This window comes from Ruditapes philippinarum, unplaced genomic scaffold (genome assembly GCF_026571515.1).
Source record: "Ruditapes philippinarum isolate M1 unplaced genomic scaffold, ASM2657151v2 ctg5701_1_1_1_1, whole genome shotgun sequence".
Classification (NCBI taxonomy): Eukaryota; Metazoa; Mollusca; class Bivalvia; order Venerida; family Veneridae; genus Ruditapes; species Ruditapes philippinarum.
This window is the reverse complement of record NW_026863040.1, coordinates 229,422-256,498: the sequence shown is the minus strand read 5'-3', so window position 1 is coordinate 256,498 and position 27,077 is coordinate 229,422. Positions and strand designations below refer to the sequence as shown.

At 33.5% G+C, this 27,077-nt stretch overlaps 1 protein-coding gene across 1 annotated transcript in view; it reads right to left on the bottom strand.

Moving 5' to 3' along the window:
- Window positions 1-250: 250 nt before the first annotated feature.
- The window catches only part of LOC132720978 (uncharacterized), a 70,293-nt gene continuing 43,466 nt past the window's right edge, over window positions 251-27,077 (bottom strand). The window contains exon 5 of the mRNA XM_060705224.1: window positions 251-917. Within this exon, the coding sequence (XP_060561207.1) occupies window positions 787-917 (131 nt within the window). The 3' untranslated portion in view covers window positions 251-786. The remainder of the gene's footprint in view (window positions 918-27,077) is intronic.

Here is a 27,077-nt window from a genome sequence, read left to right as displayed (position 1 = left end):
AAGGGACGGAAGTTCAAAACACTATATAAATGATCTTCAAAATGCAGTGTTCTGAATAATTTGTACAATTCCAATCTCCTTAAGAACAAACACTTTATATTGATGTTATATCCTTTTAACTCCAACCTTTTCTCGTTAAACAATTTAGCATTACAGAAGGTCATTTCAGCCGTGCCATGACAAAACCAACATAATCGGTTTGCGACCAGCATGGATCCGGACGGATGCGCAGGCTGGCCTCGATCCATGCTGGTCGCAAACCCATTATGTTGGTTTTGTCATGACGCGGCTCAATTTTTATTCTAGTTAGGATGCTGTTGAATTTTCCTGTACTTTATTGATACAAGACATTAGCAAACTTGTATATCAAGTTACATTCTATTAAAATAATTTCACGTCTTCAGTTATTATGTTTATGCAGGTGAAGAAATCGTGTGTACATAAAAAAATAAAATAATGATAATAAGCACCGCCTAGCGGGAGTCACACTTGATATTTTCTTACTCATCGGATGACACAAAGTAAGGAATACTCCAACAAAACATTAACAACAACATATTGTTATGGACTGGAACGGGAACGGAAACATGATTTTTCCCGCAAAAAGTCAAGTACAGTACAGTCAAACTGGTAAATAAGGACCATCCAAAGAGAGAACATGCATGGCATTGAATGACAAAAGGTATTTATTAGGAACGACATTTTTCAATGAAGGTTTCTAAAAAAGTGGTCTTAACTACTGGGTCTTAAATCTGAGTTTGTCTCTAACAATGGTTTGACTGTATATCAATTCTGGAAAGTCACATGCATAGCGTATTTAAGTAAAATTTTACTTGTTTTCATCCGGTTATAACGTCTCCACTCTAAAAACCTCTGAAAAATGTTTGCTTTCTTCTGTCTGCCCTGCCTTGTTTCATCTGAAGAATAATTGAAACATAAACAATTTAATCAAATCAGTTATAAGAATTATGATACCTATACTTGAACCATTGTAATTGAATCTGTGCTGTATAATAGAAGTAGCCACTAAAATGTGCTGTATGATACAGTTACCATAAACATGTGCTGTATGATAACATGATAACAGTTACCATAAACATGTGCTGTATGCTAACATTTACCATAAACATGTGCTGTATGATAACAGTTACCATAAAATTTATTGTGTACTGTATAATAATTGTAACCGCTTAAGTGTGATAGATAACAGTTACCATTAAGGTGTGCTATAGGTAACAGTTACCACTTAAGTGTGCAATATATCAACAGTGACCACTAAAATGTTCCGAAATTACTGACGTACAGGTATTCCGTTATGTTCGGCAGGCATTGTTACCACCCAATGGGCGGGTTTCCCTTGGTACGGATATTCCGATCTGAACCGCAACATATGACAGGTATTATTAATATATTATTCATCTGTTACCTTTCAAGTGAAAATAAAACCTTCAACGCTGTACTCATTTCCCAAATTGACAATTTAGTAAGTCAACACATTGATTAGTTGGCGAACTGCACTACGCAGTTTAGGTAGGTAGGTAGGTGGTCACTTTTCTTAACAACATTTCTCAAACGAAAAACATTGTTTGGGGATTAAATAGGGTATTTTGTCACTGTTTGAGGCCTCAAAAGGGGGACAATTAATGGAACTGTGTAAAATGAAACGTCACTTTAACATTAGACAAACAGTACTTGTCAAATATTGTACATGTATATAAGAAGGGAGATATAAACGACTTAATCCCCATCTATAATGGTGTAATTTCATTTTTGGATATTGAAGGAAATATATATACTGGTACTGTCCAACAATATTGATCTGGCACTTCATTAACTTTCGAAAAGATCATTGGATAAACACTGGTATCTAACGAATATATTAATATACTTGTAAGTTTCACACGTCAGTGCGATGCGGTGTGTTGGTATAGATCTGAAGATCTCTGGTTCTATTCGTAACCAACACCACGATATGAAGTTTCTTTTTTCCCCCTTTTTAGGCGGGGGGGGGGAGTGGCTTTACTAGCAAGAATTAATTTGAAACCGTTTTACTACATGTGGTTTAAAGAATCCTTTTGTATTATTGTCATATTCTTACCACTTCCCTATGGTGGCTGATTTGTGCCATTAGTGTTTTCGCCCCACGACCCCGACAAGCGAATAGTCAAGAATTTTCAAGTTAAAGTGGCTTAAATTTAAGAAATAAAACGGGGGTCGCTAATGTACGTTTATTCGCCAGCAAAAAATCGAATATTAACAAGAAACAGCAGGTTCCCCTTGGACTAATACCGGTGTATACTTTAACCAAAATGTTACCTCGTTATTAAAGGCCCATTATGCCTCAACCTCTTTTTTCTCAAAAGCCTTTAATGATTGGATGTTCGGCTGTAGTTTCCAAAATGTAACTCGTTGGCCAAGTACATGAATTATCTTTTTAATCTATTGCTGTTTGGCAATAAGTACAGTTAAAAAGTGAATTAGTACTGTCGATTCAAATATGATCGAGAATGGGAAATCTTAAATTTAAAAGTACATAGGGGTGGCAGGAAAAAAAAACATATACGAAAACGCATTACCAGGAAAACAGGTGCTTGAATATTATCTGGTCTGACAGTATAGTGGTTAAGGAGCTTGTTTTGCATGCGGACGGTCGTAATTTGAAATCCCATAACGGATAATACTATTGGTCTTTTTTACTTGCTATTTCATTTACATGTATATATATTTTCAATGTTTTTATTCGCGAGAATGCATAGACATATATAATAAGTTCCAATTCAATTCAATTCAACAATTAAAACCATGCCTTCAACCTCTGTGGCAAACTCAGTCGCGCTGGCATGTTCGTCTCCAGTGCTAAGAGAGTACCTCAATAGGTGATTACCACGGAGAAATGAAAAGTGAGGTTTTCATCCAGTGGCTTAATCAAAAGCTAATCGTTAATCTTCCAGCACACACTGTCGTGATAATAGACAACGCACCTTATAACACTTTTGCGATGACAAGTTTCTAACGAAATCAAATACAAAAGTGTGATGACGTCTTTCTTACAGCGCCATAACCACGGGGGAGGTAGTGTTACACGAAGGATGGAGTTCTTATGATAACTTGTTCAGGAGTTCTTGTGATAACTGCCACGGAGTTCGTCGGAAAACATCTGTATATATTACAAAAACTACCGTCAAAAATGGTTATTTTCATCGTTCAAAAATGAGTTTTAGGTGCTAAATTAAACTTTAATAATTAAGCTTGTCTTACATCTTGTATAATGTGTCAAAAACTAATTCACAGGCCATTTTAAATCGCCTCCTGCTATAAATCTGGTAGTTTTCAGTAAAATTTCCAAATTATTTGCCAATTCACAAGTATTGATCGGTTTATTTCTGGTCTTCATCCTTGCCATACATAATTACCTAATTATATTGCAAAATTGTAAACATAAAGCACAGGCTAACAGATTTATACCCGATTTTTCAAATGTCCAGGAGTTCTTGTGATAACTCTGAAGATGTCACAGAGTTTTTATGATAACTTTTATTATTGCCAGTGTGTTGTTTTTTTTGCGCTAAATCACGGCACGTTTTAGTGTTTTTTATTATTCAATGAGACTGTAATTCATTATGAAATGTAGTACGCTCATCCTTTGCGCAAAAAATTAGGATATATAATGTTGGTTTTGAGTGAATTTTAGTTCAAGAGATATTATTTCTTACCCCCGTTTCTTTTTCATAGTTTTTGATGTTGTTGTTTGACGCAGATTTCGTTGACTGGAAAAAGGATTTATGTACTGGTTTCCGGCTCCTAGCAGTATTCTAGCCCTTTATCATATTCATCCAGGCATACAGACTATTTTTTCTCAGTTAAGCATCTATGTTACTGCATCAGTCAAAAAAAACATTTGTTTTCTTTGTAAAACAGCAGTTAAAATACAGTGATTAATATGTTTCAAAGTTTTGTCTGTTGTTTTAAGTTACATTAGAGAACTTGCGACACTTACAAGCAACAACTGGGGAATTCTATGCACAATAACTGAAATCCCATTCTAGGTAAATCACTACTTTTAAACAATATATTTGCAGACGACACGGAAAAGTTTGGGAAGGTATATCTATTTGAAAAACCCAGCTTAACATTGCTTATTGGTACTGAATTATATTCAAAATGAAAAAGGTACGAAAAAATGCTATGAAATTTTGAATAAATGTGAGCAAAGGTGTAACATCTCAGGCCTTTATTCCATTAAAATGTAAAATAAAAGAGCAACATTAAAACATGGTAATGCTGGACAGGTACCTAACTTTGTTCTGTCAAAGTTTGCACTCTTCGGTAGACAGATTTTTATTTTATTTGTTAAAAAGTGCGATTTGGGGCCGGGAACTGCTATGAAACCAAAGGGCATTTATGTACGTGATAAAATGCGCTTTGAAATACTCAAATATGGTATTTTCATGCATATTTTTCTGTCGATGTTTGATGAGTATTCCCCTATGTAATCTTAGTGGAGCACACTCTGCTACTTTTGCTGTAATTGATAACAAAAATATATAGTCAAACTTAGTTCGCTCGAACCTGGAGGGACAGTTCAAATTTGTTCGAGAGATTGGTAGTTACAGCCAACCGCAGTTGAGTTTTTATCATGTATCGTACTTTTTAAAGACATAGGTGTGGAAATTATCCTGGTTATATACTCATTTATTATGGAATAAAATGATACAAATTACTTAGCCCTTAGGTAAGGGAAGCATGCCTATATATTGTCTGCTTAAAAAAGGTGGTTGCTTAAAACATGTGAAACTGAGAACAACGTGTACGTTTTGATACATTTTTGTTTTGTGGTTTAAGCCATTATACTGCTGAATATCAATGGCCACTGGTTCAATTTTTGATGTAGATGATAGCCTATCACCTATTCATCCTTTGCAGACACATTTTTGTGCAAAGGATGATCGTACTGCATTTCATAATGATTTACAATCTTATTGAATAACAATAAACGCCAAAACGTGCCGTGATTTAGCGCAAGAAACACACTGGCAATAACAAAAGTTATCATAAGAACTCTGTGACATCTTCAGAGTTATCACAAGAACTCCGGGACATTTGAAAAATCGAGTATAAATCTGTTAGCCTGTGCTTTATGTTTGCAATTTTGCCTTATAATTAGGTAATTATGTATGGCAAGGATGAAGACCAGAAATAAACCGATCAAAACTTGTGAATTGGCAAATAATTTGGAAGTTTTACTGAAAACTACCAGATTTATAGCAAGAGGCGATGAAAAATGGCCTGTGAATTAGGCTTTGACACATAATACAAGATGTAATACAAGCTTAATCATTAAAGTTTAATTTAGCACCTTAAACTCATTTTTGAACGATGAAAATAACCATTTTTGACGGTAGTTTTTGTAGTATATACAGATGTTTTCCGACGAACTCCGTGTCAGTTATCACAAGAACTCCTGAACAAGTTATCATAAGAACTCCATCCTTCGTGTAACACTTTCTCCCCCGTGATAACATACACCTCAATCAAACAGCTTAGGACTCGCGTGCTCACATTTTATAGATAATTTTCGTCTCACTTGTAGCACAAAAGCTCAGTTGAATTGTATTAAACACGATATTTCATAATCTAGTATTTGGCTGAAATATTGATTTTTATATAATTTTTACTTATAAGATAAATGTACTATTATTTTCGTCTTTTCGAGACAGTAATGGTTTCCGTAATTGTCGAATAGAAGTTTTTTTATCATGTTATTTATATGCATGACGCACATTTGAAAGTTACCCGTGCATTGAAAAAGATATCATAAAAAAATGGAAATGGTATTTGAACCGGCACCAGTATAGTTGATGGACCAGCAAGCTACCACTACACTACAATGTATCACTGTAAAAAGTATGCCCAATAAGTATTTAAAGATTTGAATCAGAATGAAGTAAAGCAACAAAACTAAAGCCTCGGTCTCACTTACTCCCGACAGAGCCCAGGACCATCCCGGTAAGTTACCGGGATGATCCGGGACGATCCGGGATGAAATTATTGTTGCGGTCACACTTACCCCGGCAGCACTACGATAGTTCCCTACTAACCACCCAGGATGCGCTCCGAATCATCCAGGCAGAGCCCAGGTAGCTATGGATCATGCCGGTGCTTCCCCGGTCGTTCCCAGATGACGCCGGAAGAGCCCCGGTTGACCCAGGCAGAGCCCCGGTCGATCCAGGCAGAGCCCAGGACGATCCAGGCAGAGCCCCGGTAGAACCCCGGTGGATTGAAAACGCCCGAAAATGATAACATTGATACATAATTTTTATTTAATATAATATCTATCGTTCCAGAATAGTAATTCATGATGATTTTCTGAAAAATCCTTATGCCATACTGGATAGAAGGGAAATGGGAAGGCTTTTTAGACAAACAAGTGCAATCATCGCAAATGGTCGTTATTCTTTTGAAACGAACCGGGGCTTTGCCGGGGCTCTACCGGGATCAACCGTAGCTCTACCTTTATCCTCCGGGGCTCTGCCTGTAGTTACCGGGGCTCTGCCGGCATATTCCGGGGCTCTTCCGTAGCTCTACCGTAGCTCTACCGGCTATATCATACCCCGGATCATCCCCGGTTTGTGCCGGCAGAGCTACGGTGCTTTCCCGGTATAACCCCGGTCGAGAGCTAAGGATGAAGCCGGCAAAGCTATACCTTCCCGGATCATCCCGGTGATATTAAATATTTTATTCCATCCGGGGTCGAATGCCGGATGTTCCCGGATCATCCCGGATCATCCAGGACGTTGCCGGCAGAGTTACGGATGTACCCCGGTTGTTCCCGGTCGTACCCCGATCGTTCCCGGATCACCCCGGACGTCTACCGGGGCTCTGCCGGGATGTAAGTGAGACTGTAGCTTAAGCTTGACCAATACATATTAAAGAATGCCCCCAGATTTACGCTAATGTTCATGGAACTTTTGCAAATGTATTTAAAAGTAAAATATTATAAAATAAACAAAGGGAGTAATTTTCACATTGCAATTAATGCATAAATGACACAATAAAAGTATTTTCTTAAAATCGCACTACTTGTTCCTTGTATTCTCTTGAAATATGTTGGCTTATCTAGATGCATGCAATTATAATACTCAACCAGAGCTTTAACATATTGCATGTTTTATTACACATATGAATATAAAACAAAATACATTTATGTTTTTTGTCCGAAGCTATAGCCATCCGAATTATGTTTATTTACGTGAAAATAGAGAGACTAAATAACGTTTTTAGTAAATGCTCAAAGCAGGTTTGATTGGTTCAAGGCACTTTTTACCCTACGCCACCATTAAAATAAACAAGAACGTGTTTGTTAAACACAAATGCCCCCGGCTCAGATTCTTGTCAGTAGCAATATTTCAAAAAATGTTTACCCATTCACTCAGTTATGGACAGGAAAATTGCCAAAAAATTGTAAACACAAGTATGTATGGGCAAAAGTGTAAAAATCTATTTTAGCACTGGTGACCTTGACCCAACTGACCCTTAATCCATCCAAAGCAAGAATACCATGCAAGTTATCTTCCTAGCAAATATGAAATACGTCTGTCAATAAATAAAAGCTGTATGGGCAAAAGTGTAAAATCTATTTTTAGCACAAGTGACCTTGACCCACTGATCCCTACTACCCCAATCAAAAGGATGAATACCATGCAAGTTATCATTCTACCAAATATAAAATATATTTGTCACTTAATAAAGGCTGTATGAGCAAATGTGTGTAAAAATCTATTTTAGCACTGGTGACCTTGACCCAACTGACCACTAACTCCATCAAAGTTTATGTTTCTATCAATTATTAATAACATCTGTCTATAGAATAAGGTCAATACACCTGTAAAAATGTAAACATCTATTTTTTACATTGGTGACCTTGACATTGGTAACATTGACCTTGACCCAAATGACCCCTTACTACACCCAAATAAGGAGGACCTCCCTTAGCATGTTTGTATTAAACTAAGACATCAACTAAAATATAAAGGCTGTATGAGCAAAAATGTTTATATTATTTTTTAAACCAGTGACCTTGACCTTGACCCTAGAGACCGCTTACTCCACAAAAAATTAAAGGATCATCAAAAGTATCCACCTACTAAATATGAAAGATATCATTAAAGAAATTAAACAATTAGGAGAAATTTAAGATAAATCCAACTTGCTGAAATAGGTTAACCAGACAAGGCCCTATTTTCAAAGTGAAAAAAGGGAAATAACTGGGAAATATGGATGACACAGTTATATAACTTGGCAATATCATGTACTTTGTATTGATAAGTAAGTTTGGAAATTATAAAGCCATTAGTATAGATAGAACTTAAGATATTTCCAACTTGCCGTTACTCATTTTTTAAGAGCTGAAAAGGGCAATAACTTGGTAAATATGAAAGCCAGAGTTATGTAACTTGCCCAGATCATGTACTTTGTATTGATTAGTAAGTGTGTTACTTAGAAGCCATTGGTACAGGTAGAACTTAAGAAAAATCCAACTTGCCGTTCTAGGTTAACCTCGTACGGACAGACGGACAGACGGACGGTTCAATCACTATATGCCCGGGGGCATAAAAATGGACGGCCAAATATGCATATGCTGCAAATTACATACAAATTACCTCTTTTGCAAAAGACCCTTGCCTCGTATAAATGGTTAAAGTAATGTAAATAATATGGTGCATTAATATTATCTTTTAAAAAAATAGTACAGTGCACACTTATAATTTATTATTAATGATTGAAGTGATGATAGCTTGAAAAATGTCAAAATATAGAAGATATATGTTTTTGTGTAAGATGCAATTTTATTTATGAGTGAGCTTCAAAATCAGTATTTCAACAAAATATACTCACAACAAATTTTCTTTTTACTTATGCTTTTATGCGAGTTTAAATAACATTTTTTTAATATGATAGCCTAATTTTCAAGCTCCATTTTGATAAATACACGAAGACCAGAAGCTCAACAAATAAGGCAATGATATTATTTATCATGAATGATCATTTGCTTTTATAGAAACATGTATTTTTACTAAAAATTAGTTTAGCACGTATAAAACAAATTAATGAATTAATAAATAAATCGTCGCCCCGCAGTGGCGCGGAGCGAGATGCAAAAATTAAACGGCGGGGCTCGCAGCGAAACCAAGCTCATTAGCAGGGGCGCGAAACGAGGTGTATAGAACGGCGGGGGTGCGCTTATTAGCTAATTAGTTTAATAAATGAAACGTCACCCGCGCCCCTGCTAATTAGCGTGTTTTCGCTCCGCGCCCTGGCCATTATAACTTGTTAATATTCGACTTTTCGATTGTCAGGGACTCAGGGTGGCAAGGAAAAATACGAATGGCTCAAATCAGCCACCATAAATTAGACAGGTAGCACTAAAAGGTAACCCCTTATAATCGTTAAACAGAATCATAAAATGTCACATGTGTACATAGATGAATATGATCATGATGAGGATGTCGCTGCTGATTAGGATTATCATGGATGATTGTGATAATGTCGAAGATAATGGTGATGATGACGATGATGATGATGATGTTTATTGTTAGTTTGCACCATATACTGTAACAACAAAAGTGGTTACAAATTAGCAAAATTCTGTTAGCAATTCTCATTTGTTTTCAATGAGCAACATATCAGCTTAAGACAGAGTGAGCGTTGTATTGTAATGAAAATGATGTTTAGTTTCAGAACAGTTTTCGTACATTAACATAAGCATTTATCAGGAGTGAATACACCGAAAGCTACTTGCACGATGACGTGTAGCTTATCATAATGATGATAGCATGACGTCACAGTAGTCTTTAATTTGGAATAATTAACTTTTACAGGAGAGTAATATTTATAAAAAAATCAACTGCCATTTTGCGTTCACATTGCGACATTTAACGGTCCTGAATTTTTATGTGTGACATTCAGCGCTCAAAGTCAATATTTACCATCAAGGCGATTGTGACATTTATAGCCATCCTTGTGACATTTAGAGGCGATGCGATATTTTACGTTGATAGAGCAAATAACAAAGTTTGAAACAGACATCTTAGTGATCATACTATTTTGTTAGTACTTTATCGTTTACTAGACAGTGAAGTGTATAATAAAACTAATTGCGACATTATGCGTTGATTTTGCGACATTAAGGTAAGATCTCCCTAATGCATTACCTCCGCCTTGAAGAGTATTCAAATTGGCTAGAATTACTGTCAATTGCATTAAAACTGTGGGACATGAGTTTAAACCCAAGAAGGGGCATTTTTTTTATTTTTTATTCTTTTAACATTATTCTTGTATCTCTAAGATCTCCTTTGGGAAGGAAATTGTTTGATTTTTATTATATTATTATTGTAAGTATTTATTGGCTAAATAATTGCCAAATTTGATAGCAAATATGGTACCTGATATTTTCAAAGTATAATAGAATAAAAAATAATTAAAGTATTTTATATTTTGGAAGATCAACCAAAATACATTTTAGAAAATTTAGACTTATTTTGAAAACAGACCCTCATTGTTGTAAAGTTTAGGTATATTTAGACTTTTAAAGTTTAAAGTGGTTGGGGCATGGACACATTTTATACATATTTCAAACATTTTGTGTACAAACAATTATGTTGCTTGTGTGATTTGTTACCTGAATGCTATTATTTGTTTCTTATTAATGATGAATAGGAAAACATTTTTCATAATGATTATATGTTACAGATTATCTTAGAGTTTCCTTATTTCTGAAAAAGAGCCCTTCTAAAAGCAAAGTAACTCATAAACAGTTAACTTAAACTTTGCATAGTGGAATCCTTAAGGGGCAGGACGTGAAGTGGTTGCACACTTGGTTCAAGCGAGCGAATTTTGAACTGCATTTTAAAATAACAAAATATGTTTCTGTCAATGCAGTACAAATGGTTTAGTTCGCAAGTCCGAATATAACATTCAATACACAAAAATATCTTGTTCAAGCACATTTTGGTTGCATGTCTTTAAGAGGCGACGCGACTTTTAACGTTACTGTTTAAGATCTTTCAAAATTTAAGGTACACGCTACTCGATAACGTTAACAACAATTGTTTGAAAATAACCATTCTATCACTCCACGTGATTTTGTCACTATAGACAAAGAAGGAAAAAAACCGGTGTTTAACGTCCATTCTAACACGACCCGCATTTTTCCCTAGTGAACATAGAAGAACCGAAAGTGTGTGTTATTATGCTATAAAATCATTGTTTGACGTTCTATATTTAGACATGTGACGTAATCATTATACATGTGACGTAACCACTAAAAATGTGACGGGCTGACAATAAGTACGGAAACAAATCAGACGCAATTTAGCTAATTATCATGTACGGCAGCATTTATTTGTTGATGTCGTGTTAGAATCGAAATAATATATCCAAATCGATGATTTTATTGCTTGATAACATCACTGTTTGGCGTTCGGATGCGCATCATTATATCACTCGGGCTACGCCCTCGTGATATAATTCCCCGCATCCGAAAGCCAAACAGTGATGTTATTGAGCAATAAAATCACAGTTTGGGATATATTATTTCTTAAATAAACACTGGTTAGGAACTACTTGTATTTCCGGCTTTTATGTTTTCACCCTCGATTATATAGGGTTAACGCACGTTTTTCCGTGTTATAACGTCTGCAGAGTCCCGAAGAACGGTTGGTGCCCGAGCCCGGTAGGGCGAGGGCTCAAACAGTTCTGATGGACTCTGCAGACTTTATAACACGAAAAACGTGCGTTGACGCTATTATAGCATAAAAATTTAAAACAGATTCATGATGTATATTTAATACAAAACACAATACATTAAATCCTTGTGCTTGGACGGTATTTATCCAATTCTACATGTTTTATGTATGCGTTTTATTTTTCCGGGGCCAACAACTTCGGAAATTCTCAGAACCGAGCGAAATTTTGAATTTTAATTGATTTTATAAAGCTTGACATTGGAGATATACACAAAAAACAATGTTACATTACTCTACCCAATACAAAACATGACCCTCAGAAATTCTTAGTGACGGTAGAAAAAAGATCAGTGACGTCATCAGAATCGGGTTTTTTTCGAGCACACAAGTTTATAAATAAAAACCAGGCACTAAACATAATTCTCTCAAAGAAATATAAAGAGCATTTATCAACATAAACATCAATAAAACAACATGTTCTCATATTAATTTTGTGTTATCTTGTTTTGTAAGTTAATTTAAGGGTTAAACTGAATGCCAGTAATTTGTTTACATTGACAACTGTCCGTTTCTTAGAAAGGGCAACAACCAAGATTAGCAGCGATATCTACAGTATACGCCGTATTTCCGGCATAGTTACTTGAATGCTGCTCGTTGAGGCCCTCGAATCAATAATTTCAATATAACAAGAACGCATGACTCTTTGGCAAACAAGCCAAATCGTCAATTTTTGTTTTGTTTGTTTACTGGGCCCTATAAGTATTGCGCATAGGTGAAACCGGGCTATAACAAGAGCGCGTGACTATGTTAACACATGGTTTTGGTCCCGTTATAACATGGGCAAAATAGGGGAAAATAGCCGATTTTATGCTATAAATATATTTAGTAAATATATATATATATCATTTTTATATTTTTTGGGGGGATTGAAGGAAATTGATTTTATAGTATATATCAAGAACACAGTATATAAACGATTTGAACCCCAACCGGATCTTGTGAGAAGATCTCAGCATCTAAACGTACAATCAGGCATAAACTATTAAAAATCGGCTTGAATTTAATATGTTACGGTATGTTAACATTTGAATCATATTAAGAAATAATTTATCTTTGCTAAAATATACATCCATAACCTTCTTCATAAAATATATGCGCATAAAACGTTGTGCTCTTCGCCTCATATTTTGTGTATGTCAACACACGCCGATTACACAAGCAAATGTATGCCTAAAATTGTTTTATTTCACTATAACTCATATCTGAATCTTAACTTTATTGTCTTAACCTCATGTTACCGGACAGACACTTGTGAAAATATCTTTGAATATTGATAAAACATAGTAAATAATAGAGGCGACATTTCTGATAACTGTACCCGTCTTGCTAAAACAATTTTAATGATCTGTACCCTACTTGTGTTTTCACTGAACCATTACTTGCGAGTCACTTTTGATGATTTTTATTGTGTTTTTGTCGTAGATCTATGTTCCAAATTTTAATGTGCAGAATATGAAGTTATTGTGTCACAAGAGAAGGGTACATGTTTTAGTTCTATGTAAGTAACTAAAACTGGAGGAGCTTCGTCATGTTTTCACTGTCTACGAAAATACCGGCATGAAGTGGCTGTTTATACGAATCAGAAAGTCAATTATTTCTTGATAGGAATAATTAACTAACAAACCTCACCTTCACTTACCATTCATTTTTCTTCGGAAAGATATAAAGCTAAAATATTACATATGTACTATATAAATTGTTTATATTTAGTTCAACGGCATTGTTGTTAGTTTTGACGTGACCGTTATATGACGTCACGTATCAAAAAACCTCGAATTATCATTACAAGATTTTTTTGCAGATTACTTATTTCAACATGTTGAAAGCTTTACACCTACCGTTGATTTCATTCTGCTTTTTTAAACACTGTTTTATATTCTCATAAATTCATTGACTTTCTTTTTCTGACATGTACGACTTTTATTCTTGTATATCTTTCATAGACGTCGACAATTTTGGCATCTTTTTAAACGGAGAATATACGGGAAATTTTGAAATTTTAATTGTCAGTGTTTCAGCTATTGGTGTTATAAACTTCTTTTTTTTCGTTTACGTTACTGTATTGGCTGTGACGCTGAAATTTTTTAAGTAGGAAATTTTATTCTGATCATTATTTATTCTTATTTTCAAGTTGCAGTTTGGATGGCGAATAATTATGTGGTCAATGATGGCATTGAAATTCGTAGTCTTTACTGAACAGTATATGCAGTTGTATTCTTCCATGGTGATCCGAAAGAAAAATATACATAGCATTATATATTTTATTAACCAAATGATTAACAATATTATCAGATTAACCAATTCTCGGTAAATACCTTAGATACCACCTTATATACTAAAATTCTATTAAAATCATTTATATTTTCTGGCAATAATTGATACAAAATCGCAATGAACGTAAACTTTTTCTCCAATAAATCTTTAAAAATACTCACAAGTCAGGGTACAGATAAAATTCGTAAACTCACAAGTAGGGTTCACAATCACCAGCAAGTAACGTTCAGTTTACGGAAATGACCTCCTTGGTAAAACTCTTAAATTTATGTTCAAGATACAGCAATATGTTATGCATATGATTAAATTATCGTTTGTTATTTATTACTTTAGTAGTTCGATATCACAATTCAATGTTTAACTAAATCAACATTGGAATAAGACGGATTTTTGTTCGTGTTCAGTGTTGATCACCTGAAAGCTGTTCGTGAGTTTCGATTATTTTATAGCCTTCGTGCTAACGTTTATGTCTTGCATAACTTAGACGTTTAATAAAGTTTCTCTCTTATAATATAAATATAGATTTACTAACCTAACATCCATCAGTATCAATATAAATACCAATATCGTAAACAAGTGAAGTGGCAGAATATGGCTGACACTAAAATCTTCTCACAAGATCCGGTTGGGGTTCAAATCGTTTATATACTGTGAAGAAGTAAAACACATTTTATTTGAAAAAAAATAATGCATTTGACATGTTTTAAGAGGGTTGTATTGTGGGTATGGGGGGTGGGGGTGTAGTGACCAATCAATGCGCCGAACACCTGTGTTTGCAACAGGAGGGTGCGAAAATCGAACAGCGTTATACGAAAATCGGCACCGGAACTTATTTCCGTTTGAAAAAAATAACATTAGTGATCTTCCTTATTTTATCGTGATAGAATCGAAATAACATCGGCCTGAGAGGTGTATATCGACTATTTAACACCGTGTTTGGAGTTTTTCGCATCAAAACGACAAAACCGGTGTTAAATAGTCGATATACACCTCTCAGGCCGATGTTATTTCTTAATTATAAACTTCCAAGACTAAAAATGTTTTAAGTCACTGAATAACAAAAATAGAGATAAAAAACCCCAATAAAACAACACATCAACAGCGTGCTTTATTTTTCTCAGTGATAGAGGATATTTAATTGTTTTGCATGTAAGTTTGAAATATATATTTCACTGAGTGAACACCAGATGCAATATTTTCACTAGTGGAGTTAACAAGAGTAAAAATATAAAAGCTGTTGTCCACTTATGAAATGTTGTTCAATCTTATTTCTAAAACAAATATTTTATTTCTATTTCATGCTTTATATAAGTGATTTTGAGTATTTGCCGCGTAACGTTTCACATTCTCCTATATGACGTCACCACATCATGACGTAACATCATCAATTTTAAAATATAGTATAAGAATCTTACACCGGGCGGCTGCCGCTACAGACCGGAATATCTAGCTCGAGGATAACTGTTTACAGCGGTAACGAGGCTCTGCCGAGTTTCCGCTAAACAGTTACCCGAGAGCTAGATATTCCCGTCTGTACCAACTGCCGGTGTTTGATTCTTTTTCTTGCATATTACATGTCAATTATTTTCGGAACAGAAACTATGAAAACTCATATTCTCATTACGCACTTTTTTCTTATTGTAGCGTAAGACATACAACTTCATTCATAACGGAAAAATGACGTCATCCTAAGAACGCGATTCATTCATAAAAGTCGCGCGTCAATGACGTCATTTAAAGCACGCGAGTTGTCTTACATGGGGGGTGTAAGACAGAGTTTTCTAGCACCGGTGTAAACGGTAGATAATCCTGTCTGAGATGCAAGAATTATTTATCACACACCCCTGCCGATTTTGCGACTCCGTAAAAAATGGTAAATTGCGCGGCCGTGCATATATTTTGACGTGACGTCATAAGCGTTTTACAAACTTAGTGTAAAGACGCGCTATCTTCTCAGAACTAGATAACACTTTATCAGAGACAGAAGTTTTAGCGGCTTTGAAAACTTTAAAACGCGGAAAGGCAGGCTCTACTGGTAACTTAATCAATGAATTGTTCATTGAATCTGGTGATATATTAATAGGCCATTTAACAGATCTTTTTATCTTATGTAACAGGGTTCAGCATTCGGAACTGCCTCGGCTATTATCTACCTCGGAAACAATACGGATTGAAAGTAGTTCTACCACGTGGTTTACAGTTGTAAACAGACACAGAGATAATGTAAAACGAATGTATATATTTGACATATAATGTCTGTTTCGGTACTCTTATGCTTGAAAATATGACAACAATTTGTAATTTAAATATGCCCACTGATGCCGGCTCGCCACGGCGAGCCGGTATTACGGTAGGATTTTACTGAGAAACAACCAAAAACTCCGAAGCCATCCAAAAATTTAATCGAAGCTTGGCTTCCAGCTTTCTACAAAATTTATCTATCAGGGCTAGGATCCAAAATTATTTAGCCAATCAAATTTAATCTTACATAGCGTCAAAAAACCTTCAATTTTCACGCCATTTTTAAAAATCAGCAAGTATTGTTTTGAGCGCAAAGATATAATGATGATTAAAATGTTTGTCTTTATGAATTCTTTTCAATAAATCATATTTACACTGACTTCTGATTTAGCGATTTCACCTGTTTTCTCTGTAGTAAGTTTTCGTTTGGTTAATTAACATAAGTGTACATCTGGTTCTGTGCATTTTTTATTTTTTTCCGGTCATTTTATCCTTTCCGGTATTTAGTGTATGTATTTACTAGCCGGGATCCGGGACGCACGGGATCCGGGATCGTATAAGATATGGAGGAAAAACCTAATGAACTATATTTGTGTTGATTGTGTCGTAATGAAAGGCCATTAAACGTTAATTTTTTTTATTGTATATAATGAACGTTAAATTAATTTAACTTATAATATAGATATATTTAGAGCTATTTATTAACAAACTTAAAATGCGGAAATCACAATACTTATAATTATATGCCTAATTAATTGGAAAAATCAAAGACTATTTTCTTGAATTGGCCAAATCCCGGGATCCCTATATGTTTTAAAACGATCCCAGCTTTTCTGAAAACTATATACTTGAACTGGCCAATCCGTGAGATCTATTTACATTTTAATACGATCCCGGCTTTTCTGAAAACTATATTCTTGAACTGGTCAATTCCCGGGATCCCTATATGTTTTAATAGGATCCCGGCTTATCTGAAAAACATCTTCTTAGACTGGTCAATTTCCGGGATCCCTATATTTTTTAATAGGATCCCGGCTTTTCTGGCTGAATTGATTGACAACTTGTGTTTACTTTAGGACTTGTGCCTCTCATTCCAATACTAAATAACATACATGTATTACAACTTAATTTTGCATAAAGAGACATCTTTATGAAATCTACCTATCTAACATTTTGTGGTCAAGGTCAACAGGCCATATAGTAAATGTGCATAGACATAGGTTCTTCATTCTATCTGTTTACATGCACCTTCATATATACTCATACTCATCTTGGTTAAACTGAGAGAACTTTATATGTCACTTTCAGTCAATGAGTTTAAGATTTTGAATTAACTGGCCCGAATTCCAGTTTTGAATTTATTCTACTAAATAATTAACAAAATTTTCTTAAATTTACACTGGCCTGAACTTATATACACTGGCCATCGGGCACCGGGCCAGTGTTGACATCACTTTTATTTTGATGTTCGCTGAAGTCTCTTCAGCTAACAGAACTGTCATTTTTACATTTAAACACACCCCTTGAAAAAAATTACGAAGCGAGTCGCTACCAGAGCTGCATCAGTACTAAGGGTGTAGTACTTAAGTACCAGTACCAGTACTTGGCAAATTATGCAGTACCATTACCAGTACCAGTACTAGATTTTAGCTCGGTACTGCAGTACCAGTACTTTTTTTGGTGAAGTAATTAAGTATCAGTACCATTACTTTTATATAGCCATCAAAGTTTGAATAAATACAGTGTCAAACAAATAATTGCAAAATTTTTATATTATTCAGCAAAGAAATAAAATCATAACTTACTTTTAAGCTGCATGCCTCCAGATGACCCAAAATATTTCAAGAAAATTAAACTTGGAAAAAAATTACTAAAACTTTGAGAAAAGTAAACAAATTAAAGATTCAAGTGATAATTTATATCTTATGTGCAATTAATGACTGTATTTTGTAGTATTTATCACTATATTTCTACTGCGTTACTACTTCAGTAGGGGCTATTTATGCATATTTTGACCTCTTTTGGTAATTTACGTGGATTTTAAGTGCCGATTGTAATGTGTCAAGTACTTTCTTTGTTCATTTAACAATATTTTACCTTTAAATACATTTTCAAAACTTTCATGAAAATTAGGATGAATCTGGAGGCATGCTGCTTTAAAGTTAACATAACATATTTACAACTTTATAGTTTTAACATACTTTTTACAAACAATATTTACAACATATATTCATGTCATATCTAATTGTTTAGTAACCAGTCAACTGTATAAATACAATGCAAACATCTTTCATTTAAAACACAACAGTCTTTTGTTGCCTTTCACACCTTAACACCTCTGTTCAATTTATACCAAAGTAAATAACAACTTTTAATGGTGCTAACAATATCACTTTTTTCACTTGAAATGGGATTTTTTAGAATAGAAGAAATTAATTTGTGTTTATTTTGCTCTTTTACTAGTAAATACAAAGAAATAAAAGATTTTAATAAGGATATTTTAGGGTAAAGTGTTATCGAGTTTGTTTATCTTAATTTAATTTTTACTTAAAGTCTTTGGTGCGTTTTATGATGAATACTACATGTATGTTAACATTTGAAGGAATATTGCAGCAAATTATCTTTAGATTTGATAACTTACTTTTTCACAAAAATAAAATATAGTTAATGTAATTTACAGCTTTATTTTATGAGAAAAATTGATGTTATTTTAAATTTTATCAAAACCAAAAGTACTGGGTAATGCAGTAGCAGTACCACTTTTTAAGACAGTAATGCAGTACCAGTACCAGTAGTAGCAAAATTTTGTAAGAGTAATTCAGTATCAGTACCAGTACTTGCAAAATCGCTGCAGTACGTACTGCAGTACCAGTATCAGTACCAGTAATGCAGCTCTGGTCGCTTCTAGCTTTTTTAAAAGCTAACCTTGTGTTCAATTTTAAACAAATCCGACTAAATGTCAACAGGTTGGTTTTTTGTACTTTCGGTTTCTACAGCCATAATAGTAAATATATAAATAATGTATTGTTTGCTTTTGTACCTATGAATTCACTTATTTTAGGTGGACTTTTACTACATATAATAGTTACTGTATTAAACTTGTCAACAACTCCCAGCAATAAATTACTATTTGTTAACATGAATACCGCATCCGCTCTGTGTATTCATACTATTGTGTTCGAGGTCCTAATCCGAAGACTAACGGAAAGGGCCGATTAGTTGCGATTGTAAGATCAGGTCTAAGGGACAATGCTCTTGCTTTACTGTTGGATTTTATAATTTTGCAATGGGAGACAAATCCGCCGGTCTTGTCTGATACTTTTCCAGGGAGATTACTTTATTGGTTTTAACTGATTTTATCTTATGTTTGCATAATTTGGTCAATATCCTAAAAATTCAAACGATTGGTTCACGGATCGTTGGTTTTAAGCTATTTTTATGTATGCGATTTCTTGGTGGGAAAAGTCATTGTGTCTTTGTTATGTTGTAAAGGAGAGAGGTTAGAAAAATTAGTGTTTGTGGTCAAGTTCTTTATTTCTTAAGTTGGTATGTATTTATCCTGACTGCTGCTAAATGCTTTATTGTAAATATGTAGAATTGCATTATTGTGATTCTGTTCTATTTTGGTTTAGTCCATTGATTGGGAAATTTGTAAATAAGTATGAGTTTCAGAATGACATGTATCTATCAAATCACCTTCCATCTTTTATTCACTATTAATATTTAACCTTGCAGTTAACAGTCACTGGTGTGATAGTCAGAGAAGTAATAATTAGATTGTCGACTACACTGTGATGTATTGTGTATTGTTGAAAGTATAATATAATTATGTTAAGTGTGTATAATTCCATAAGCTATGATATTGTTACAGTGGCGTTCAGCCTAAACCTAAAGGTGATTCTCACGGTCAGTACTTTTTATGAGACACCGTTTAATTTTGCATGCTTTTTTCATGCCTTTTTGTGAGCTCAACTCTCTCAATTCTCTCCTAAAAATCGAACTGGTAACACAAATTTCTCTTGGAGTGGAGACCTTCAACTGGTGCAATTTGTAATAATATGATATTGAAGGACTGTTGCTCAGTTTAAAGAACTGAATTGGCCACTAGACATGTAATTGATTATGTTCTAGATTAGAACATAAGATATGATATTAATTCATGTAATGCATTGTTTCTACTTTATTTTACTTTATATTTACATATTGTTATATACTTATTTCAGAGTGTTGTTTTGTACAGAATCTACTTGTTTGTACCTTATGTGATGTAACAACCTTATTGAAGATTGGATTGGTATATAAACATATTAGAACTTTAGAGCTGTAGAACTTATTTGACCCTCAGGGGCTCGGACAGCTTTATATATAATTGCGCCGAAACCACACCTATAATATTATATTCGATACCGGTTTTTCCCGGATAAATGGTCCGAAGGTATAATTATTCCATTATTTAAAAAAAGGAAACGAAAATGATGTGAACAATTATCGTGGAATAACATTGATCAGTGTCCTAGCAAAGCTGTGTTAAATAAGCGCTTAACCGAATGATGTGAAAAAAATAATATTATTTCCGACGCTCAGTTTGGATTTAAAAAAGGTTTTTCCACAGTCTATACTATATTTTGTTTAAACGGATTAATAGAAAGATTTCTTGGAAATGGCTCTCGTTTGTATGCTGAGTTCATTGATATGAGCAAATGTTTCGACAGCGTTTATAGGAACGCGTTATGGTACAAAATGTTTAACCTTGGAATATTTGGGAAAATGTTACGTGTAGTGAGGTCGATGTATGAGCACGTGAAAAGTCAAGTACGTCACTGTTATACGTTTTCTGAATTCAGTTAAGTAGCGATAGGCCTAAAGCAAGGAGAGATATGTTCGCCTGTGCTGTGGTCAATTTTCATCGAAGATTTAGAATTGAATTTGGGTTCAAATATTGATAGTAGTGTAAATATAGCAGACTTGACACTTATATTGCTTTTATACGCTGATGATATGATTCTACTGTCTGAAACAGTGCAGAGTTTGCAGTCACATTTAGACAATCTACGAAATTATTGTGATCGTTGGGGTTTAAAGATTAATGACGAGAAAACAAAAATAATGGTATTTAGACGTAGAGACGATGAGAAATGGGAGTATAACGGGAAGATATTGTAGATACATTTAATTATCTTGGAACTGTATTTGGTTTAAATAGTAATTTTAACTGTAATCAGCAATTGTTAATTGGTAAAGCAGTGAAAGCTATGAATTTCTTAAACTATAATATCCGTGAATTTGATTTTACTCTAAAAGTTCAATGTCAGCTGGTTGATTCTTTTGTAACATCTATATTAAGTTATGCTGCAGAAGTGTGGGGTAATTCAAAAGATAAAGAAATTGAACGAGTGCAGTAAAAGTTTTGTAAAAGACTTCTTAATATTAAAATGTCAGTAAGTAATGTGTCTGTATATGGAGAGCTGGGCGCTATCCGCTTTATATAAATTTCTATGCTGATTTGTTCAACAAGTCTAAATAAGGTTAAATATGTTAAAGAGAATTTCGAGTATGAACCTTATTTAGACTTGTTGAACAAATCACAGAGACTTTTCATAACAAGAATGAGAACATGAGCGCACTGTTTAAGCATAAAAACCGGGCGTTATGGAAATAATAAGAATAGACAGGGAATATATACTGTGTCAAATTTATGAAAATGGCGAGATAGAGGACGAATATCACTTCATGCTTAAATGTTCGAGATACAGAGTCATAGGAAAACGATATATTAATGAATATTTTACACTTCGACCAAGTATGTTTAAGCTAATTGAACTGCTAAGATCTGTGAATCACAAGACAATGACAAATTTGGTGTTGTTCATCAAATATGCACTTAAAATTCGAGAAAATATGCTACGACAAAGTGAATTATCATAAACTCTATATTTAAAGTTATTGCCGACTGTTTAACCCATTACGCGATATACACGCCTTTTAACGCCTTTTTTACCCCCCCCCCCCTTTTGTTGTCTCAAATGGTGAAAAATGCCTTATTTAGGCCCCCAACACTTGTTTTTGTTTAAGAAATATTGTTAAAAAAGTGACCATTTTTTTCGGCGCGACCACCAACCAAAAGATACATCAAGGGGGTGCCAGAAGAGGGATGTGCCCCCTTCTGTTTGGGGGGTTTGAAGGGGGGGGGCGGAGTCCCCCTCATCGCCAAGAAAATTTTGGACTTGTGAGAGGCTATAAATGACCCCAGATTGATCATAAGGTAACGTGTAACCAACGCTGAAAATCATTTGACTCTATCTCAATCCATTTAGAAGTTGCAGCACTTTGAAATCAATTTTAATGGAAAAAATCAACGCAAAATTGTGATTTTTGGCAATTTTGAGATGTCCCCTCGTTCCCAAGGTAACAGAAAATTTAAGCCTGAGCATGTAGTTGCAAGGGCAATGGTCCAGTCAACACTTGTGCCAAGTTTGATTAGTGTTGAAGCAGTTTTTATAGTATTATAGCAATAGTATAGCAATATGAACTTGTAACTGAAAACAGCCATTTTTCACAAAATGCTCATGAAGTAATGGGTTAATGAGTTAATTAATTTGCTTGTCAACACATACATTCATTTACGTAAATAATATTTATATTCATATTAATTTTATTATCTAATTGACATGACCTTTATATTATATGTAATGCATGTACAGATGATAAACTATGTTTAAATCTAAAATCTAATAAACGATATGTTCTGTTCTGTTATACTATATGCGCGTCAATGAAAATGAAAACTCTTATTTCACTTTAAACGGTCTTTATTTTGGTATGTGATAAATAGAATATTAAATTCGTGCAAGTTCATTACTGAATTACGTAACTAATATTTATTTTCATATTAATCTTATTATCTTATTGACATGACCTTTATGTTCAATGTAATGCATGTAAAGATGATAAACTATGTTTAAATCTAAAATCTAATAAACGATATGTTCTGTTCTGTTATACTATATGTGCGTCAATGAAAATGAAAACTCTCATTTCACTTTAAACGGTCTTTATTTTGGGTATGTGTTAATATGGGGAGACTTTTGAAAGAGACATACTGGATACATAAGTTAGAAACATTTTTCCCCGAAAGGTTTGAATGCAAAGGTGCTTTACAAATTAAAAAATCGTTTTTCAAGTATATATACTTGCAACTTTTTACAAACTCGTCAATATCTTTTTTAGTACATATCGGCATAAAAAGACTGTTCTATATTAGTAGTCATTCACTGTATCTAAAAATTATATAACTTTATTTGAATCTATACAAATCGATGATATAAGTATTTAATTACCTCCCTTTACTCACGCATATTTTTGATTGTTACATTTATATACTACATTATTCATAATGTATTCATATGATTTTGATTATTTCATATTACATAAATTGATTTTGAGCATAATACCATATTTTGAAAAGATAATAGATAGATCATTTTCATTTTAATTGATAGCTTTATAAGATATACTGATTGATAACGATGTTTCTAAATTATTATCTCCCTTTTTACAATTTTCAACATGCGATTAAAGCACATTTTTTTCGAATTCTAAACTTTTACATAAGTAACTGTTATTTACATACTTGTTGTAATTATTTACTAGCCTAGTTTCTCTATGAAAATATATGTATCTTTTGATCCAGTTATTTTATGTAATTCTTTTCGAAAATTATATATGCTATTTAAAAAAAAATACGTTTATACATACATATGCAACATGTCTTATTGTATTACTTATTGTAATATTATAACGTTCCTTTTACGCGCCAAATGTAACGTCTATTAACGTGGACGTTTGTTTTGTTTTGTACGTTTACGTCATTTTATGTCTCAACTGAGGAAGCTTAACAAAGCGAAACATGTTTTGATACTTAATTTGTGTTGGTTTTTGATCCAATTATCCTATAAATAGAATATTAAATTCGTGTAAGTTCATCACTGAATTACGTAAATAATATTTATATTCATCTAATTGACATGACCTTTATATTCAATGTAATGCATGTATAAATGATAAACTATGTTTAAATCTAAAATCTAATAAACGATATGTTCTGTTCTGTTATACTAGAGGCGCGTCAATGAAAATGAAAACTTATTATTTAACTTTAAACGGTCTTTATTTTGGGTATGTGATAAATAGAATATTAAATTCGTGTAAGTTCATTACTGAATTTATTGCACTCGTTGAATAAATAGAGGATATTCAAGTTTTTTCTATAAATACATGATTAATTTTCATCGAGTGGTATGAAAATAAATATTTCATGAGTGGCGAAAGCCACGAGTGAAATGTGGTAATTTTCATGCCACAAGATGAAAATAAATCATGTATTTATAGAAAAAACTTGAATTTTCTGTTTATTATGTACATTTTCTCTTTTTTGCGATAAAATTTGAAAAACTTTCCTTTAAATTTTGTGTACTGGTAGAATCTAAAAGAAAGTAGTCCCGCAAGACACCAGTGAAAATACGGAAAATATGTTTCACTGCAGTGAAAAATAAATTTTTACAGTGAAAATACGGAAAATAAAAATACACATTTTATTTCATCAATATTTCTCAATATTTCATTTATAAGTATATAATAAAGTAATTTATCACACACCCGTGCCGATTTTGCGACTCCGTAAATATGGTATTGCACGGCCGTGCATATATTTTGACGTGACATCATAAGCGTTATACAAACATAGTGTAAAGACGCGCTAAATGTTAGCGTTATCATTTGGTTATACTATAGGCGCGTCAATGAAAAATGACTCTTATTTCACTTTAAACGGTCTTTATTTTGGGTATGTGATAAATAGAATATTAAATTCGTGTTAGTTCATTACTGAATTTATTGCACTCGTTGAATAAAACAATATTATGCTCGCCAGAGGCTCGCATAATATAATTGTATTCAACTCGTACAATAAATTCAGTATTGAACTTACACTCATTCAATATCCTCTATATATTGCTCGCCACAGGCTCGCATATAACATAATATGAAAAAGGCAAAGCCTCAAAGCGAGCTCGATTATTTTTTTACGTGAAATAGTATGAAATAATCGCTCATTAGCTCGACTATACGAAGTATATGGAGAGCTGTCCTACTCGCCCCGGCGTCCGCGTCCAGATTTTAGATTAAAGTTTTGGTGCAGTAAAATATTTTTCACTATAACTTTGTCATTTCTTAAGGTATCAACTTCAAACTTCAAATATATGTTCCTTATCATCAACCACATCATACGTGACAAGGTTCATAACTCTAGCACCAATATTTTCAGATTTATCTCCCCTTGAACTTAGAATTTTCCTCAAAAAGTACTATTTCTTACTGGTTCTTCTTTATTTCTTTAGGGATCAACCTCATACTTCAAATATATTTATGTTATCATCATCCCCATCTTATGTGACAAGGTTCATAACTCTAGCACCAATATTTTCAGAGTTATCTCCCTTTGAACTTAGAATTTTCCATAATTTGTTTTTTTTTTACTGTTACTTCTTTATTTCTTAAGGCGTCAATATCATACTTCGAATATATGTACCTTATCATCATCCACATCTTATGTGACAAGGTTCATAACTCTAGCACCAATATTGCAAGAATTATTTCCCCATAAACTTACATTTTTTTACTAGAAAAATGTTATTTTTTATTATAACTTTTTTATTTTTAAAGGTATCTACCTCAAACTTCAAATACTTATTCCTTATCATCAATTACATTTTATGTGACAATGTTCATAACTCTTGAAGCAATATTTACACATTTATCTCTCTTTGAACTTAGGATTTTCTTTAAGAAATATAATAACTTCTTTACTTTTTAAGGTATCAACTTCAAACTTCAAATATATATTTCTTATCATTACACAAATGTTGTTTGACAAGGTCCATAACTCTAGCATGACTATTTCTAGAATTATTCCCCTTGATCTTGGAATTTATGTTAACAAATATTATTTTTTTACTATAACTTAATACATAATTATACATAATTGATTTTTCTTTCATAGTTTTGTCCTCCTTACTGCGTCCAGTATTTTATTAGTCGAGCTTAGCTGTCTCCTGTGACAGCTCTTGTTTTTATTTTAAAATTGTAACTCGACATTTTATACACTGCTTCCGTTTATTCTGGTTCCCTGTCCTGCCCTACTGTTTCAATGTTTGTGAACAGTGCGTGTGACGTCACACGTAGTGTGTTCAGTGCGTGTGACGTCACATGTAGAGTACTGTGTTAAATATTGCTCCACCCCTTTGGTTTTTTTTCTTATTATTGTTTTGCTCGCCAATTTTTTTAAGCAAATCACCGACGAGGATTTTTCAAATTTTCAGGTTTCAAATCTTAATAGAACAGATTTTATATAAACTGGACGTTTTATATTATAAAACGCAAGTTGGCGGAGCTAAGTTTCGAAGAGCGCTAAAGTGAAATATACGCATGTGCAGAGATCTTGAAGTTTACTCCTACTAATCAATATTTATGCATCATGTTTTTTCCGTACACGCACATGTATATCGTAACTACGGCATAGAATTAAAAAAAAAGAGGTTCATTGAAATGAAAAAAAGGCAAAATAACATTAGTGCTCATGCCAATTGTTTTAAGCCAATCACCGACGAGGATTTTTCAAATTTTCAGGTTTCAAAATATAATAACTTCTTTACTTTTTTAAGGTATCAACTTCAAACTTCAAATATATATTTCTTATCATTA